The sequence below is a fragment of the Typopeltis vanoorti genome, chromosome 18 (assembly GCF_054136105.1).
Source record: "Typopeltis vanoorti isolate ZY-2024b chromosome 18, IOZ_Tvanoo_1.0, whole genome shotgun sequence".
Taxonomy (NCBI): Eukaryota; Metazoa; Arthropoda; class Arachnida; order Uropygi; family Thelyphonidae; genus Typopeltis; species Typopeltis vanoorti.
This window is the reverse complement of record NC_143566.1, coordinates 7,219,030-7,239,171: the sequence shown is the minus strand read 5'-3', so window position 1 is coordinate 7,239,171 and position 20,142 is coordinate 7,219,030. Positions and strand designations below refer to the sequence as shown.

The 20,142-nt window shown below is 36.6% G+C and overlaps 1 protein-coding gene across 1 annotated transcript in view; it reads left to right on the top strand.

The window, feature by feature from the left end:
- LOC150096475 (ciliogenesis and planar polarity effector 1-like) overlaps positions 1-20,142 on the top strand; it is a 614,243-nt gene that overhangs the window by 251,172 nt on the left and 342,929 nt on the right. The window contains exon 11 of the mRNA XM_090408080.1: positions 15,297-15,507. Coding sequence (XP_090264206.1) covers positions 15,297-15,507 — 211 coding nt within the window. The remainder of the gene's footprint in view (positions 1-15,296; positions 15,508-20,142) is intronic.

Genomic DNA, 20,142 nt, shown 5'->3' with positions numbered 1-20,142 from the left:
TGAAGGAGGTTGGAACTTGTTTATAAATAAATAAGTAAAATGAGTTATTTCAGCCTTTCTTTGGTTCAATCCGGAAAAATAATAATTTCCCAAGCTATTTTTTCTGATTTCTGTGCATGTTATATGGCTGTATTTAAAAATCATATCAAAATTCAGATTATCTGTGTCTCACTCTAGTATTTGCCAATGAAAATCTAATCTCATCATGAATCTCATAATATTAATTGATAAATTAAAATATTCAAAGTTATCCTACAATTAATTGCATTAGACCAATTATCATGAACATTGACACACTATACATTTTTAAAACTTTCATACATGAATAAAAATACAATCATATGTACAAATTGATGTGAATTGTGTACAGCGAGTTGCATAAGCTACATGACAACACACCCAACCTAAATGGGTACTGTTAAGTAGGCTGATGTCAACAAGGAATCAGAGCCCTATGAAGTTTTACCATGTGTTTTAAGGGAATGTTCCAATGAATTGAACATGCCTGTGTTCTGATTATTCACTGATATTCTTGATAGTCCAATCCAGTATAGTTCTTAATAAGCTCAACATATATATAGATTCAACAGTTGTATACTTCTGGTCATGAGATATGGAAATGAAACATGGACTTGGACTAAACAAGTTGAGGATTACCTAGAGGAAAATGGAAAAATCATTAGATAGAAATTGCAATACATGGATCAGAGCTCAGACTAGGTTGAGAGACATTATAACAGCCATTAAAAGATCTGGCAATGGGCAGATATTGCAAAAAGTAACACCTAAAAATTGACATAATTGATCAGCATAATAGCACCCTAGAGATGGAAACAGAGTTACTGGAAGACTAGAGAGCAATCAAAAATTGCTGATGATGTATGTATGGATAGTCAACCTAAACTTGTTAAGGAATGCTCTCTTGTTTCAGTGATCACACCTTTGAAGTAACCAGAATAGTTGGTGAGGAGAATATGTATACTGTAATTTTTCTTTATTTTGCCAACTTATTGAATAAAGCCTTTTGACAAGTTGATATTTAAGTAGCAATGAATAGGTTATTATATTAGATTAGAACGGGAGTTGGCTTTATTATTATTATTGTTGTTATTGTTGTTATATTGGTATATCCATAGAGTCAAGGCACTCAAAATTTATGAATGACCACTAGTTCTCTGTTTGTCATATGCTGAAAAATTTCCTTTGCATTAATTGTGTAAACCTCTTGAATATTTTATAAGTTTCTATCATGTCCTCTTGTTTTTCTGCCTATCAGCTAAACTTTGTAACATACACACACACCTTCAACCTGTCCTCATAAGGTGCATTCCAAAGACCTGTCACCACCTTAGTCACTTGTCCCTGAATCCTGTTTACCACCTTCTAATTTCCAGGTAACTCAGATGACCAAATCTGTGCACAGTAGTCAAGATGCAACTGAATCATACCCTTATCAAGAGTGATGATGACATCCCTATATTTATTTGTTAGCATGTTGATCAACATCCAAGTCATTCTTTGAGCTATTTTACTAACTTTTGCAATATGCATACTGAATTTCAACTCTCTATCCACTATTATCCCCAAGCCCCTAGCTTCATCAATTTCCTGCAATCCAGTACCATCGATATTATACATTGTATGTAACCTTTTTAACCTGAAAGGGTGCATAACCTTACATTCTGCAACATTAAATTGTCAATCATTATCCTATGCTCACAATGCCAATTTATTTAAATCACCCTGCAGGATATCTAAATCATTCTTATCAACTATTAACCTGCCCAGTTTTGCTCCATCAGTGAAAAACTGAATATCCCCCCCACCTTAATTTTTTTCCTGTATCATTGGTATACGAATTAAATAGTAGTGGTCCTAGTACAAAACCCGGAGACACTCCACTAGTTGTTCCACTTCTTGATTGGACTCCAGCCTATACTACTCTCTGATGTCTGTTATCCCCCCCCCCTGCATCCATGTTATCAATTTCATATCCATTTGTTTCAACTTTTGTAATAGTTTTCCATGCAGTATTCTCTCATATAGCATTCTGATAAATATTAAAGATTTGCACTAGACACAGTACCCAGACTGGTACTGTTAACCTTTGGAAGATGTTCTGTTACTGCAGGTATAAATATGTATTACTATTACTAATACCCCTCTCCCACACAAATCTATGTGGATTGATGTGGGAGGTGGTTATTAATAATAATGCTAGTGTAATAGTTCTCTTCAAGGCTTGAATTAGCTACATCTGCCACATGAATGGAGATGCCAGTTTAAAGTAGCTAAGTGTGTGAAATTTTGAACTTTGGGATCCACAGATGAAAGGCTTCATACTTTATTGGTGAAGACATACCAGAACATGGAAGAGAAAATCGATTATGAGATAATGTGGCAGAGAGCTGTATAACTTAGAGGACACCTCCACATAGCCTTTAAAGGAATGTCGAGAACCGACCAGGACTTCTGACCTCATGTCCAATCCTCACCTTTTCGTGGTGCACCCTGTTAGGTATCTACCTTGATACTGAACGAACAAGGATGGACTGGCAATTTGGGATTTAGCCAACCAAATTGTATTCTTATTGGCTTAAATCAAAATATAAAAATGATCGTACAACATGACAGAATTTCATGCCGGCTGTGGTGTTGTCCGGTGTTGTTAGCCCTGGTTCCCTGACAAAAACAAGGCCCCCATTGTTTTTGTCAGGGAACCAGGGCGAACAGCAAAAAGTCAGCTACTGGAACAAATCTTAAAACACAACCCAACTCAACCTCACCAGAGTTCAAGGTCGGTACTATCAACATAAGAAGCCTGAATGGCAAAGAAATGGAGCTAGCTAAGGAATTGGATAAGTACCAGATTGACATAATAAGGGTGACTGAAACAAAAAACACAAAAACTGGTGAGATCTTTTTGAGCAATAAATACAAAATGTTATATTCAGGCAATGACAGTTAGGGAAAAGAAGGTGTAGCTATAGTATTATCAAGTAGAGTGATGTGAGCAAATATCAGAATGGGAACTGGACAACGAGACTTATTTGTGCCTATGGTCCCACAGAAGGGTCACACAAGTGGCATGTGGTGAAGTTGTGTGCAATGATAGAAAAATCTGAACCCCAGGGTGGACACAGGAAGTTAAAGAGACAGTGCAGGAAAAGAAGGAAGCATATCAAAAGTTCCTAGCAAATAAGTCAGCTTGTGCTTTTAGAGAATACAGTGACGAATGTAAGAAAGCTAAACACTGTAAAACTAGCTAAACAAAAGTCATGGGAGGACTTTGGCAAGAACATAGAAAATAAATATCAAGAAGATGGCAAGATATTCTGGATATTGTTGAAGAAGCTCAGAAATGGAGGAAAGAGTGCTGTGAAAGGAATTAGAGATGATAAAGGTAACATGAAAACTGGAGAAAAAAATATCCTTGAAGTATGGGGTAATTACTATGAAAAATTACTAAATGAAACAAGTAGTGATGACAGCACAGTAATAAAAAACACTCAACAGACATGCATTGAAGAATACATACCTATACTCGAAGTAGAAAAAGCCTTCAGAGTCCTGAAATGTGGAAAGGCAGCAGGAGTAGATGATATTTGACCAGAAATGCTCACGTTTGGAAGTATAAGTCTTAAAGTGGCTTCACTGCATAGTTCAGAAGGCCTGGACAGAGGGACAAATTCCAGATGAATGGAGTAAAGCTCTCATAGTACCCATATATAAAAAGGAAAATAAAACTGAATGTGGGAATTACAGAGGTATTTCTCTACTGAGTTTTCCTGGTAAGATTTATGCAAGTATACTTGAGAAATGGTTGAGAAGGATTGTGGAAGAAAAGCTTGGTGAAAAACAAGCTGGATTCAGGCCAAATAGAGACTGTCAGAATCAGATTTTCACTTTATGACAAATAGTTGAGAAATAATGGGAATACAACAAAGATCTGTATTTAAGTTTTGTCAATCTGGAAAAGGCATATGGCAAGGTGCCAAGAGAGAAGTAATTCGAAATGCTACAGTTGTATGGTGTCAATGGGGCATTGTATCAAGCAATACTTAGTCTTTATTTGAGTTGTAAGTCAGCAGTTAGAATTGAAGGAAGTACAGAAAGCCTGGACAGAGGGACAAATTCCCGATGATTGGAGTAGAGCTCTCATAGTACCCATATATAAAAAGGGAAATAAAACTGAATGTGAGAATTACAGAGGTATTTCCCTACTGAGTATTCCTGGCAAGATCTATGCAAGTATACTTGAGAAACGGTTGAGAAGAATTGTGGAAGAAAAGCTTGGTGAAGAACAAGCTGGATTCAGGCCAAACAGAGGCTGTCAGGATCAGATCTTCACTTTACGACAAATAGTCGAGAAAGCATGGGAATATAACAAAGATCTTTATTTAAGTTTTGTCGATTTGGAAAAGGCATATGATAAGGTGCCAAGAGAGAAGCTATTCAATATGCTGCAGTTATGTGGTATCAATGGGGCATTATATCAAGCAATACTTTGTCTTTATTTCAGTTGTTAAGTCAGCAGTAAAAATTGAAGGAAGTACAGGAAGATGGTTTAATGTTAAATCTGGTATCAGTCAAGGATGTATTCCCCTGATTAAAGGAGTTCTTTTATTCATTATCTATATGGATCATATTATGAAGGAAAGTGGTATTAAACCTGATATCAAAATTGGAGATGTTAAACTCAGCTCTTTGTTTTATGTGGATGATGTTATACTTCTAAATAAATCCAATACAAGTCTGCACGATTCCCTGACTGAATTGAATAACTATTGTAATAGATATGGTATGAAGGTCAGCAGTAACAAGATAAAGACATTGAAAATAGGCAGAAGCACTGAAAATATGAACTGCATTGTGAATGGAGAACCTATAGAACAAGTAAAACATTTCAGCTACTTAGCTACGATTTTTAGTAAAGATGGTAAATTAAATATTGAAAAAGCTGGTATTGTAGGGAGTCAATCAAATAAATTTATATGGAATAAGAGAGAAATTAGTCAGAACACTAAATTAGCTATATACAAGACAGTTTTCAAGCCAATTTTAACTTATGGATCTGAGAGCTGGGTAGGGGCATGAACAAAATTAATCAATCGCAATATCATATTAAAAATGAAGATATTAGGAAAGAACTTGACATTGTCAGTATCCAGGAATGCGTTAGCAGAGCTAACCTCAGGTGGTATGGTCACTTAAACAGAATGAGAGAGGAAAGATTAGCAAAACAAGTGTTTTCTGCCAGGTTGGCAGGAAAAAGACCCAAAGGAAGACTTAGATATAGGTGGATTGATATGGTAAAAAGTGCCTTAGAAAATAGAAATATAAGATCTGATAATGTTGGAGTCTTGACAGGTAACAGATTTATTTGGAGGAAAACTGTAGATAGGAAGTTAGTAATGATGTAAATATTTCATGTAGTACTGTCATATCCTGTACACTTCCTAAAGATACAAATCAGGAATTTGATGGTGATTATGAGAGAGAGTTCACGGAATGCATTGCAAATTTGGTGCTGAACACAACTTGTGGAATTGTGTTCTGGATTGAGGGTGATTATTGATCGTGTGGACAGACTTATGTGTTCGTCGAACATGTTGTTTATTATTTTAACGGTATAATAGAACACAGAAACTAAGTAAATAATTAATTTATTAACTTGATGCTGATATTTCGCTGGTATTATAACCAGCATGTTCAGAGCACAAAAACACTGTTTGTCACAATACGCGAGACTAAAACAACATGGTGTACTTAAACAAAATTGTAGCAGCAACACAAAGACTAGAGTCCTGATTTTGGCGCCCACTATCTGGGAAAAAAAAAAAAAAAAAAAAAAAAAAAAAAAAAAAAAAAAACCCACTATCATATATTACTAGAGTCCTAGAAAAGTGCTAGTTTTTTCTTAATATGACTGTCTCCCAGATCTTTGGCAAGTTAATACAGCCATATTTGTTGAGATTTGAAGTGTGTTTTAGGGCTTCTGTCGCCTCTAAGAAAAATCTCTCTGATTTATATGGGTTTCTGTGTAGTACTTTTGTGTTTTTCCAGTTGATCCTGTGTGCAGGGGTATCCAGAGCATGGTCTGCTAGGCCCGACTTCCCATAATGATATTTCCGGACGTATCGTTTATGTTCGCTGATGCGGATATTCACAGTTCTTCCTGTTTGACCGTAGTAGGCTTGATTGCATGAGCAGGGTACTTGGTAGACTCCTGGATGTGATAAAGGAGGAATGCTCTCCTTGGGTGAGGCGACAGAAGCCCTAAAACACACTCCAAATCTCAACAAATATGGCTGTATTAACTTGCCGAAGATCTGAAAGACAGTCAGTCATATTAAGAAAAAAATAGTACTTTTCTAGGACTCTAGTAATATATGATAGCGGTTTTTTTTTTTTTTTTTTTTTTTTTTTTTTTTTTTTTTTTTTTTTTTTTTCAGATAGAGGGCGCCAAAATTAGGACTCTAGTCTTTGTGTTGCTGCTACAATTTTGTTTAAGTATACCATGTTGTTTTAGTCTCGCGTATTGTGACAAACAGTGTTTTTGTGCTCTGAAGATGCTGGTTATAATACCAGCAAAATATCAGCATCAAGTTAATAAATTAATTATTTACTTAGTTTCTGTGTTCTATTATACCGTTAAAATAATAAACAACATGTTCGACGAACACATAAGTCTGTCCACACATTTAAGGATTCTTCACGGAGACGTTATCGTACGCAAGACACGACGATATGGTAAGTGGAAGTTGAAATTGGTGCGGCAACTAAACAGGTTAACCTTCTTAAAGAGGTGCCGAGACACCAAATTAATACCAAACTGTTTTAAAATCAAAAACAAGTTCCACTCGGCCAAAGCCCAACACATCTATAAACGAGCGAGTGTAGTGCTTTTACGCGAACAAATTAACACCACTCGCCAGGAATTAGCACAAGCAAATACAACCATCAGCGCATTACGAGAATCACTGCATAATATTCTAAATACGGAACTTTGGCAGATCTTAGAGAACATCACCGACGCAATGGCAAAAAAAGAATTCGACAGAGTCACAAACCGGCACCAAAAGAAGTTCGAAAATCTACAACAACGGAACACCATACAACGACCGCAATTACAACAAGACCTCGTCGTCGTGAATCTATCGTCACCCACCTTAAGCAAAGAAGCCAAGACTGCTTTAAGTCGAGGGCACAAACTTTGCCATAACTCCCAAGCAAGTTCCAAAAACCGAAATAATGGCGTCCATCGAACGAGGAATTTACGACCTGCCTCCAACAATAGCTAACAACATACGTTTAGATGTGGCCAACATCCTAATCAAGTCCAAGCCTCCAAAAAATAATATCCCACATAAGGAATTTGTTGCTATAAAAGAGCTACACAACAACAGCCAGATTACCATAACAAAAGCAGACAAAGGAAATGCAACCGTGGTGATGGACACAACGGAATATGAAAACAAAATGCACACACTATTACAAGATCAGTCAACATACAAAATTATAGATCGCAATCCCACCAACACACAAAAGAATAAGGCACGAAAATTATTAAAAAAAGTCACTTCCTGGCCCAAAGACACAGTTAACAAACTCAAACCCTTCCATGTTAAAACACCGAGGATCTATGGATCACCAAAAATTCACAAACCAGGCACACCCCTACGCCCAATTGTGGACAGTATAAATAGTCCCACATACAAACTGGCTAGACATTTAGCGAAGCTACTAGCCACTCTCACTAACAATTCTCCCTCCTTTATCAAAAATTCAGCACACCTAAAAAGCATCTTACAACACCTCACCCTAAAAAGCTCAGACTTAATAGTAAGCTTTGACATCACTTCACTATTCACAAATGTACCACTAATAGAAACCCTCAATCTACTGAAGTCACACTTCCCCCCTGATATATTTGAACTATTCAAATTCACAATACATGCAGGATATTTCACATGGAAAGGGAAAATATACAAACAAATTGATGGGACAGCCATGGGCTCCCCCCTTTCTCCCCCCCTAGCCAACTTTTACATAGAACACCTGGAAAAACAAGCAATCAATACAGCCACTCTCAAACCAACACTTTGGCTATGCTATGTTGATGATGTGCTTGCTATTTGGCCACATGGCCCTGAGACATTGAAAACATTCTTAGCACATTTAAATAGCCAACATCCAAAAATCCACTTTACTATGGAACTGGAAGCCAACAACTGTCTGCCCTTCCTGGGTACACTCATCACACGTCTCCCAGATGGTTCCTTATCATTTTCAGTTTTCAGAAAACCCACACATACAGGCAGATACTTACACAAACAATCACACCATCATCCTTCTCAACAATATGGCATATTAAAAATGCTAACCCATAGAGCGAGAGCAATCTGTTCAAATGACAAGGCTCTTACTGCTGAACTGACTCACTTACGCCACACCTTCTTGGCCAACGGCTACAATCCACAAAAAATAAACAAAATACTAAACACTCCTAAGAAACCCCTCCCACCATCCACCACAGAGAACTACAACAAAACAGTCACCATCCCTTACATTAAAGGCACATCCGAAAAGATTTCAAGAATTCTCAATAAACATAAACTACGCACTACATTCAGACCATGTAGCAAATTAGCCACCCTCATGCGCTCACCCAAGGACAGCATTCCTCCTTTATCACATCCAGGAGTCTACCAAGTACCCTGCTCATGCAATCAAGCCTACTACGGTCAAACAGGAAGAACTGTGAATATCCGCATCAGCGAACATAAACGATACATCCGGAAATATCATTATGGGAAGTCGGGCCTAGCAGACCATGCTCTGGATACCCCTGCACACAGGATCAACTGGAAAAACACAAAAGTACTACACAGAAACCCATATAAATCAGAGAGATTGTTCTTAGAGGCGACAGAAGCCCTAAAACACACTCCAAATCTCAACAAATATGGCTGTATTAACTTGCCGAAGATCTGGGAGACAGTCATATTAAGAAAAAACTAGCACTTTTCTAGGACTCTAGTAATATATGATAGCGTTTTTTTTTTTTTTTTTTTTTTTTTTTTTTTTTTTTTTTTCAGATAGAGGGCGACAAAATCAGGACTCTAGTCTTTGTGTTGCTGCTACAATTTTGTTTAAGTACACCATGTTGTTTTAGTCTCGCGTATTGTGACAAACAGTGTTTTTGTACTCTGAAGATGCTGGTTATAATACCAGCGAAATATCAGCATCAAGTTAATAAATTAATTATTTACTTAGTTTCTGTGTTCTATTATACCGTTAAAATAATAAACAACGGTGATTATTGATGTCCTATTTCTTTTATCTATCTCACACATGAGAGGTTCCAGAATCTCTGTAAGAGAAAAATGTGGTGTGGGGGAGGGTGGCTACTAATTATGGAGAAAATGTGTTTTCCGATATACTAGAATAGAATTATATTCATTGTGGAAAGTGGTTGATGGAATGAAGGAGGAAGAAGAAGATGATAAGTTGGTTTGATACCGTTTGTATCTGAACTCTTATGGATATTGTCTAATGGTTGCTGTTCATGTTCTTACGTGATTACAGGTAAGCAGAGGAATGGTAGTCACCAATTCAGTGGAGCAGAACACATGAAAATGCGTATAATATTTTCATGTGTTCATAATGCAGAAATAATGCATTATGTCAATATGAGAAAGTAATTAGAAAGAGTCCGTGAGCAAGGAGGCGGGAGGATCTCTAAGACAAATCATTCTTTTCTGTATACAGTCAAGTATTCTGTTAGAGAATATGATTCACCAACCCAGATGTGATAACAGTATTCCAGGGTTATATGGAATTAAGATGTAAAAGTGACAGGGATTGTTCAGGAGAGATGTAGTGTTTTGAAATCAAGTAGAATAATGCCAGTTTTTTTTTTTTTTTTTGGATACTGTGGAGGCTGTAGATGTGATATTTAGGTATGATATTAGTGATTTTTCCCAGGATCGGCTAGATGGAAAAGTTAACATAAGATGAGAAAAACTAATCTTGAAATTAATAGATTGTCTTCGGTGCACTTGACAGTGACAGAGAGATCAGTTTTTACTGCATATTTATCTTGAAAAGTGAGTACTTTGAACATTATATCCTCTTGAATTAAGAAGAGGCCTAGAGTGTACTGACATCAGCAAAACTGTGAAGAGGATATGAAGTAAGTGAGTAAAGGTCATTGATGTATAGGAGGAAAGGTGTGATTGAAAGCAGAGAACCTTGGAGCATCCCAGCATTAATAGAGAATTCTGGTGAGAGGAAACTGTCCACCATGACCTGCTGTGAATGACCAGAGAAAGATAGGAAGCTAGTTATCTAATCACAAAGGTCAGGAAGGAGACCATAAGATGGTAGCTTGGGGAAAAAAAAGACCTTGATAACTGAACTGTATGGATCTTGACTAATGGTTGCTGTTCATGTTCTTACGTGATTACAGGTAAGCAGAGGAATGGTAGTCACCAGTTCAGTGGAGCAGAACACATGAAAATGCTTATAATATTTTCATGTGTTCATGAAATCAAGACATAAGCTGTGAATTTGCTGGGAAGACATTCCAAAATGTCTTTTCAAAAGTGAGAGCCCATCCTTGAAATTGCACAAATAAGCAAATAAGCAATTGGTGAGAAACAGTTCTTTTGCATGGAGATTGGTAAGTGCATGGAATGCATTGGCTGAGGTAGATGATTGTAAAAAGTTTTTTTTTTACTTGGTTACCAAGCAAATTGCACTTGCAAAGAAATCATGTTGTTTAATCTTTCACCCAAATGTAAGCAAATTGAGTTTGTGCATGAGGTATCTTCACAACATCAGTTTCCTCATTATCCCATAATGCAAAGTATATTTCCTTTCAGACATGTATATCGCTATGCATTATGGGAAGGTTCACTGTCTACAAGGGTGGTCTGCAATGTTCTCGGCCTTGACCATAGATGCAACACTATCAGCAAGATTTTTTTTTCTAAATTGGTATGTCTTTCATAAGCATTCATGTGAAATTGCAAGTCATTCTATCAAGTAGTTTTTTTTATACAGCTATCTGAAGCAAAAATGTTGTCTGTATCCCTTGAAATGGATAAAATTGAGTATCATGCAGTTATAAAATTCTTTGTAAAAGAAGGTTTTTAACGCCAAAAGAAATTCATTCGAAGTTCATAAAAGTTTATGGGCATTCTTCTCCTCTGGCAAACGTTGCTCCTACTGATGAGACCTCAATAAAGGTCAAAACTGGTCTGGGTAGTGACCCTTCCCATAGTGCATAGCATCATACATGTCTGTAAGGATATGTGCTTTGCATTATGGGATCCTAAGGCAAGTCAGCCTCAAATTACTTCACAATAAAATTTTTCAATTTTATTGTTGGCTGTAATTAGATCAAAACTTAGTCCAAAAATATCAAAATTTAGGTATTATTATACAGGCACCTCCATGGAGTTTGAAGACTCATCGTGGGAGACCCAATCTATCATACCTCACCTTGAACCCAATAACAGACAAAGCACTCACAATTGACTCTGGCAACCCATTCCACTCTTCACAGAAAATGACAGATGCTTAGAAGAAATATAATAAAAATAACTATCAGCAAAGTAGCATCTTCCATCATGTGGTAGGAGTAATACCCTCCAGGGCTTGCCAAACATACTGTGGAGATTCAAAACCTACCCCTTCTGTCTATCTTTGAGAATACAGCAGTAAAGCAGTTCTGTAGTCTGCTTGCCAGATTGTGTGTGTGTGTGTTGGGTGCTAAACCAAATGGTAACACATTCAGGAGGCTTCCTGATCAGCTAGTGCAGAAGTTTGCTATTATCTATGCTGTGTTGTGTACATAGGGAAGCTGTTTAATATACAAGAAATGCTGTCAAGGCCATGGTATTGCATGGAGACTGGATCTCATTCCACAGTATGTTTCCCTGTTTCTCTTCAGCTTTGAAATATTAATATGACACTAAACCCAAATTAATATAGTCTCACTGTGGTTAAATTTAAAAAAAAAGAAAAAATCTCATCTCAAGGAATTTCCCCAAAAAATTAATAAAACTCAAAAAATATTAAACAAAAAATTTTTTTTCCACAGATGTATTAACACCAATCTAAATAATATTCATCATTACCAGCAGACATCCAATCCTGTTTTTTTTTTTTTTTTTTTTTTTTCTAACCAAATCCCAAACCTCTGCCACCACAACCATGGCCCATCTTATCTTTTCAAACAATACCATGCATGATTTCTTCTGCAACAAGGATGGTACTTGCGCTTTTGTGCGATTTGATATTCCATGCCAGCAGATGCTTAAATTTGGATCTTTCCTTTTTGGCCTTCCATGGCTTGTGATTTCTTTGCTTTATTATGTATTATTCATCTGCAGACCATCCCCCCAAATTCTGAGAATCATTCCCACCTTTTTGACCTTATCTTTGAAGCTTGATTTCCTGAAATCCAAATTCCCTAACATTGAAGTTATCTACCTTGTCACTTTTTCTCAATTCCACTGGCTAAGCTGGAAGACAAAAATAGTTATTTGCTAAGAAATGATCCAAAGGAAATCTCCTCGGATTTCCTGACAATCCTCTCCACTCACCAAACTCTCAGGAACTGTTCTTAATCATTTCTTCTGGGTACACTGTTGAGATGACTGCTTCAGGACTACTGTTTCCATTCTCCAGATTCAGATAATTGTTGTGATCCTGTTATAGAAATTATCCATGTTGGAATAACTCCACTCTGCTCAAAATTCCCTCTCTATATCTAAGCTGTAATTTTTCAAAAAGTGTGCCAGGGTGGTACAAGAAAAGAAAACAGTTATCATCAGTGCTGTGAGACAAACTCCAACTTCATTCACAGCCTACACCAAAGTTTGCAACATGTGCAAAGCTGTCACTGAAGGACTAACTCTGACTTTTAAGGGGCTAAATGTATAAAACTCACCACCTGTTTCAGAGGCAGTCATGTTTTCTCCCTCGAAAAAACTGTTGGGTGGAAATTTTTTTCCATCTGTACTTCCATCTGTGTTCTCATCCAGATGGTAGTATTGCAAGATCACTGAAAGTTAAAGTTGAACACATTGCATTGAGTTCTTATCCAACTTCAGCATTGATGACTAAAGCAACTTGTGTGCATAGATATCCAAGGGAAATAACCTAATACTTTACCTGGAACATTGCATCAGATGGCTCCTATACATTCCACCAGCATGGCATCAGAAGATTCTTAAGCAACCTGGATATCAGAAAGGCTTCTGATCCTGATGGAACCTCTTGTCACAAACACACACGCACACCAGTTTTGCCCAAGAGATGTGCTTCTCAACTAACATTTATTCTTTAAAATCATCATCAGTTGCATCAGTCTTGGGACTGGTAGCTCAGCAGTAATTTCCTCCATTCCGCTCTGTCATTGGCTTTCGTCTTAACCTCCTGGCAACTCCTCAAACCCATGCTGTCTTTGACTTGGTCAAGAAAGCTTTTCCTTGGTCTGCCTCTTCTTCTTTCCCCCTCTATTTTGCCTTCAGTTATTCTTTTCACAAGTCCATCATGTCGAAGTATATATCCAAACCACCTGTCCCTTCTAATTTTGATCGATTTAATTAGAGTTCTTTTTTCTTTTATCTCTCTCAGGACTTGTTCGTTTGATTTTTTTTCTGTCCATTTTATTTTGTTCATGCAGCGCCAGCACCACATTTCAAAAGCCTCCAATATTCTTACATCTTCTCTGCCTAGAATCCAGGTTTCGCATCCATACAGTGCAATGCTCCATATCACTGTCTTTACTAATTTTTTTTACAATTGTAGGTTGAGGTTTCCTGTTAAAATGCTTTTCATCTTAGAGAATTGGGCTTTTGCATTGTTTATTCTTGATCTTATGTCTTCTCTTGTTCTGCCATCGTCTGTTATTAGGCTTCCTAAATATTTAAAGCTTTTCACTTGTTTTATTTGTTTCCCGCTGATGTCTATATACCTGTAACAATGATTTTAGTCTTATCTGTGTTGATTTTCATTTTATATTTTTCAAGGTTATTATGTAGTAATTCTAGCATTGTTTTTAACGTTCTTTTGTTTTCTGCTACAAGGGCTATGTCATCAGCAAATCTCATACACATGACTTGCTCACCATTTATCTTTATGCCACTATTTATTTTCTTTAAAATGTCTGCACTATATTATACTGAACTAAAATCTCTTTTACAACATGGAAGTAAGCTCATATATAACCAATTAAAAAAAAAGTGATATGTGTGTGCTATCAAACTGTTGACCTATTGCTTCTGTCTCATTGTTGTGAAAGCAATGGAGAAGGTCATCAACAGTCAAATGCTTTGACTGTTGAGTGCTCTGGTGTTAATGAGAACTGTGAACTTATCAGTGACCACCAATATGGATTTTGCCAATCAAGATCCACATAAGGTCTCCATGCCTACATTGTTCACTTCTGGATGCATGCCATACCATGGAAAGGTTTGGAGAAACCATTGCACATGACTTTTCCAAGGCCTTTAATATGGTTTGGCCTCTCACATGTGAGAGAATGATAATAGGAAGAGAATGCTAATTTTGTACATACAAAGTATTTTCTGTGTGTTTCAGAAACACGTACACTGACCAGATGTGATAGTGACTTTTGGAAGACTTGAGATATGGTGAGAAATTTGAAAAGTCTCTACAGAGAAAAAAACAATCAGATAAGTTTCAATAAGAGAGGAGAGAAGAGAAAATTCTCAATAGCATTCAGATGAGAATATTGAAATATTTGGGACCTAATTGCATGTTCTTTTAGTAAGGTAAAACCAAATTGAAGATGATCACAAGGAGTCCCAAAGAAGAATATTTATCCACCAGCTGAAAGAAGACATCAGGACAATCTACTCAGATAACAAACACCTGGCAGATGAACATGTTGTCAACAAATCCTAGGACTAAGGATTCTTTTCACATTGTATAGAATAGTGAATGTTGGGAAAATGAGAGATATATTTATAATTTCTATGATGATGTTGTGAACAAGTGAGTGAGAAGACAATTCTTTGCATGAGGATGGTAGGTGGTATATGATGCTAGTATAGTTAATGAGCATGCTAGCACTTGAAAATATTCTAAGGTGAGGTATGATATGCTATTGTGTGTATAGCGTAGCAAGTTTTTTTCTTGGAGGAAAGTAAATTATAAGTGATGCAAAACCATATTCTTGTTTTACCAAAGCTTTATTTTTATTTCATTGAGTTCTAAATAACTATATATAGTTATAGCTTTGTGTCTTATTATAGGAAAGCACCATTTGTTAGCCAGTGATATCACAAATCATTTAGTTAAAGAAGGTCTTCAAGACATCCTTACTCCTACTACTATTATGGAATTAATGCTTTTGCTCGGTATGTGGAAAGAAGCAATGTGGTTTGCATGTAAGTTAGGGAATTTGAAGTTGACCTACCTTCTTGGTATAATAGAGGAACATTTGAACTGTAAAAGTTATACAAGGTATCCACATATATTCATTTTGTAATGAGTTCATAAGTTTGATTTAGTTTATTTATTACTATTATCGTTATTCACTATTTAAGAGGTTCTTAATGATAGTGCATGCAATTTCATACCTAAAGTTAAAAAAACAGACATTGAGGTAATCAAACTGAATAGGAAGTGATTGGATGTATACCAGTTACCTCCCATTCTCTTTCAATAAAATATATTTATTACTCTCTTGCTTTGATTCTGCTGTGTAATACTATGGATTGTGTTGCTTAGATTCTGTTCTCTCTAATCTTCCACTATTTAAAGGGATTTTTAACAAATTTTACTTCCAAATGACAGTATAGCAATAGATCTAAAAGAACTGAAGAACTCATGACGAACTGTAAGTATTCTGAGCTTTGCAACAAAAGGATTTTACGTTCTCTACTTTAATATTGGCTAAAGCAAGCCCTCATGCACTACATACAGATGTGCCTGAAGCACAAAACAAAGATGGCAGCAACAAAGCCAAGCACTGACAATGCACTATGAGTCACTAACTCTGACAGGCCAGCTGAAGCTCAGAAGTGCTGTAGTTGCAAGCTGGAGATTACAGACAAGAAACAGAGCCTTCAGTGCAGTTTTTGTGTTGCCATTCAATATACAGTAACTGCACAAAGATTCATGAATCAGTAACAAAACACCTGAGCAACCTCAGCCATCCATCCTTTTGTGCATGTGCTTCCCTCTGTTAAACAGTTTCTAAATCTCAGAAAGCACATGAACTACTTGGAAAGCATCTGATTGTTTGATGATATTTTTTCACATAAAATTGACATATTAGAAGAAAAAATGAAGCAATTCAGAATTATTGCCTTGAACTTAACTTGCCTACTGATGAAAATGCCAACGAGCTTTGCAGTTACATTACCATGTCAGTCCAAGATACTCTGGAGGCAAAGTATAAAAAAATATAATGCCATTGTACTGAATTTCATTCTGAAACAGATACGGCACTAAGCAGTGATATATGTAAGCATGACAATGAATGCAAATTTGACCCCAGAAAAATTGTCAGCTGTCATCGCTTCAAGCATATAATAACAGACACTCCACATGCCTAGCAAAGTGACTTGTGACACACTACTGAGCAGATTAGCATTCATAATTGTCATGAATAACATGTTGAAAGGCATCAACATCCCTACCACGTTGCATGTATATTCCTGGCTAGATCTCACTCATGTGCATAGGGAACAAGGTTATAGTAACAACTGGAAGAAAAATGACAAAGTGGAAACAATTCATGTACAGTCGATTATAAAAAAAAAAAAAGGATTACTAATACAAAATCCAGTCTTACTACCAGCCAGTACATGACTTGAACTCTATCACTGTATAGGGAATGTGCATGATCCATGAGGTCGACAGCAAACCTCACAGAACCTTCGTAATATGCTACACCAACCTACAGGACCTCATTTATTATTATTATTATACGAGTCTCCGTGGAATCTGAAGACTCATCATGGGAGACCCAATCTATCCACTCAATCTATCATACCTCTCCTTGAACCCATTAACAGACAGAGCACTCACAACTGACTCTAGCAACCCATTCTACTCATTCACCAATCTACAAGCAAAAAATCTGGTCCTCACACCCCTACTGACCACACCCTTATTCAACTGCCAGGGATGACTCCTTGTTCTGGCCCTCTAGACAAGTGCTGAAACATTTTCCCTACATCTATCCTATAAAATCCTTTAAGCAACTTAAATGTTTCTATCATATCTCCTCATTTTCTCCTTTCAACCAACTTCTGCAATCCACGCCCCTTCAATCTATTCTCATAGGGAACATTCCACAGGCCATTCACCATCTTGATCACTCGCCTCTGAATCCTTTCCACCATTTCCTCATTCTCAAGAAACCCACAGTAATCCAGATGTGGGCATGTCAGGGTCTTATAAAGAGGAATTACAACTTCCTTAGTTCTATTTGTTAATGTGTTCTTCACTAGCCAAGTAATCTTATGAGCTAATTTAGCAACCTTAGCAATATGTCCTCTGAACTTGAACTTTCTGTCTACCACCACTCGTAAATCTCTAGCTTCATCTATTTCCTGGAGTACAGTGCCATCAATGCGATATACAACTTGTAATCTATTTGTCCCAAAATGCATGACTTCTATTACTCGAAATTAAAGTGACACCCATTAACTTTTGCTCATACTGACAGCCTATTTAAATAATCCTGCAAGCTCTCCACATTACCTTGATTAACTGTTAGTCTACCTAATTTCATCATCAGCAAACAGCTGAATATCCTTTCAGGTTCTTTCCTATATCATTTATGTACAAATTAAACAGCAATGATCCCAGCACTGAACCTTGTGGCTCACCACTAGCCACCTGTTTTTGCCTTGATTCTGCCCTTCCATATACCACTTTTTGATATCTGTCCATCAGCTATCCTCTTATCCACTTAACCAGTGTCACATCCATCCCCATTTGTTATAATTTGCGTATCAGACTTCCTTGTGGTATTCTGTCAGATGCCTTTGCAAAATCATCATGTAGCTATTTCCATTATGCATTGTATTATACATGTCTGAAAAAAAGGGGGGGGGATGTGCTTTGCATTATGTGATGCATACTAAGGTAAACAATATGAATTCATTATCCTCTATATACAAGTAGCTCAGACCTAAATTTATTTCCCAAGCAAAACTTTGTTTTGCTCGGGAAATATATTCAGAAAAGGATTAAAATCAAGTATAAAATTTCTTGGTATATGTAATGTATACTTGCATGTGTCTCCTTTCAGTAAGCAAGTTCCTTAATGCACATTTTCCTCATTTTTCTGAAGTAGGCATGACAAATAATCACTCGGACAATAGGAATACATTTAATTGAGCAACTTCGAATACACTTCCAATAAAAGGAACTCTTCTGCATATTCCATATTGCTCCTTGGAACTTATATCAGTTACTTTTCATTAAGCACAAAATATACTCACTAAACTACAAAGGCTCGATACTTTATACTGTCCTTCAATCGATAACCTGATAGTTGCTCCTTGGAGATTAGTTAAAGATGCATATTAACTTCTCCAAGATTACGGAAATTGCCTTGGTAGTTTATTAAACTACCAAGGCAATTTCTGTAATGGCTTTCTGGCTCTCCTTGCTTGTTTGCCCTACTCTTTGCTTGCTAGCATTTCTCTTACCCAACCACAGCTGTTCTAAAAACAAACTAATGTACACTTCTGTCATCGAGATTCAAAGCGAAATTTAAGTGATAACATGGCCATTAACACAGTGATTGTGTGCTGTCAGTGCTTTTGTTATTATTATTATTATCATTATTATGGGCTACTCCATGGAGTCCTTTAGACTCATCGACAGAATCCCTAAAAATTATGCCAAGATCTGTCCAACATTTGTTCAGTATCTGTCATGCTTTGCTTTGAAACTCATTAATAGTCATGGCACCAACAACAGAATGCTGGCACTTGTTACACTCATTTGCCATTTTACCAGCAAAAAATCTAGTTCTAACACTCTTGCTAATTACACTCTTGCTCAGTTTCCAAGGACAGCCTCTAATTCTCCACATCCCCAGACCTGTGTTGAAAAATCACCCCTTTTCTGCCTCTCAACCAAATTCTGTAATCTGCAAATCTTCAACCCGTTCTAGTAAGGTTAGAGAACAGAACAAGTGAAACGATTATATGAGATTTTTACAAGGTGATATCCAAACTCACTTAAATAACTGTATTATTTAAAATGAAATTCTCAATAAACAATCAAAGTTAAAACTTCAATTGTCTAGAGAATTAAACAGGCTGGCCTTTCTTAAAAGATGTTGAAATAGAGATATATTACCCAACTGCATGAAATTTAAAGTAAAGTACAAATCTAAAAAGGCTCTCTGTATCTACAAGCATGCCAGTTGTGCTGCATTATGGAAACAGATCGCTGCTACCTGTACTGTCCTCACGTCTACCAACACCACATTTGAAGCTCTGAGATATTCTAAACACTGAACTCTGTACCATTCTCTTTGTTATTTCACAAGCCTCTGCTCAGAAAGAATTCTTAAAAATAAAAATATAACAAAGTACAACAGTCTTCTGGATTCTAAATTCGTATTTCTAGTTCAACCTCTTCATACAGTAGTTAACATGTCAAAAAGGCTTGGCGATGCTTCCATCAGTGTCTTTGGCATAATTTTTCCTTTGCTGTGAAGCAAATACTGGCACTACACCGAATGTTCAGCATCAATTGTGGTATCATTATATGAACTATAGAAATAGCTGACAACATTAGGCTTGACATTACTAACATTCTTTCTAGATCTACACCTGCTCAAAGAAATCTATCATCTTGCCAACTGAGTGTCCTCAAGAAACTAGTTTAGACTTTTAGATTACAATCCCATCAAATCTCAGATAAAAAAAAAATTGAAAAATCTGCTCCCCCCCCCCCCCCAAAAAAAAAAAAAAAAAAAAAATAAGACCTGTAGTAGATATTAGAGATTCTCCATGCTATAAATTAGCGAACATTTAGCCAACATTGTTATACCCTCTCACTGGTCAACCATTTCTTCTTATATAAAAATATATCCATTTTGAAACTTCCGTTGAGAATTTAACG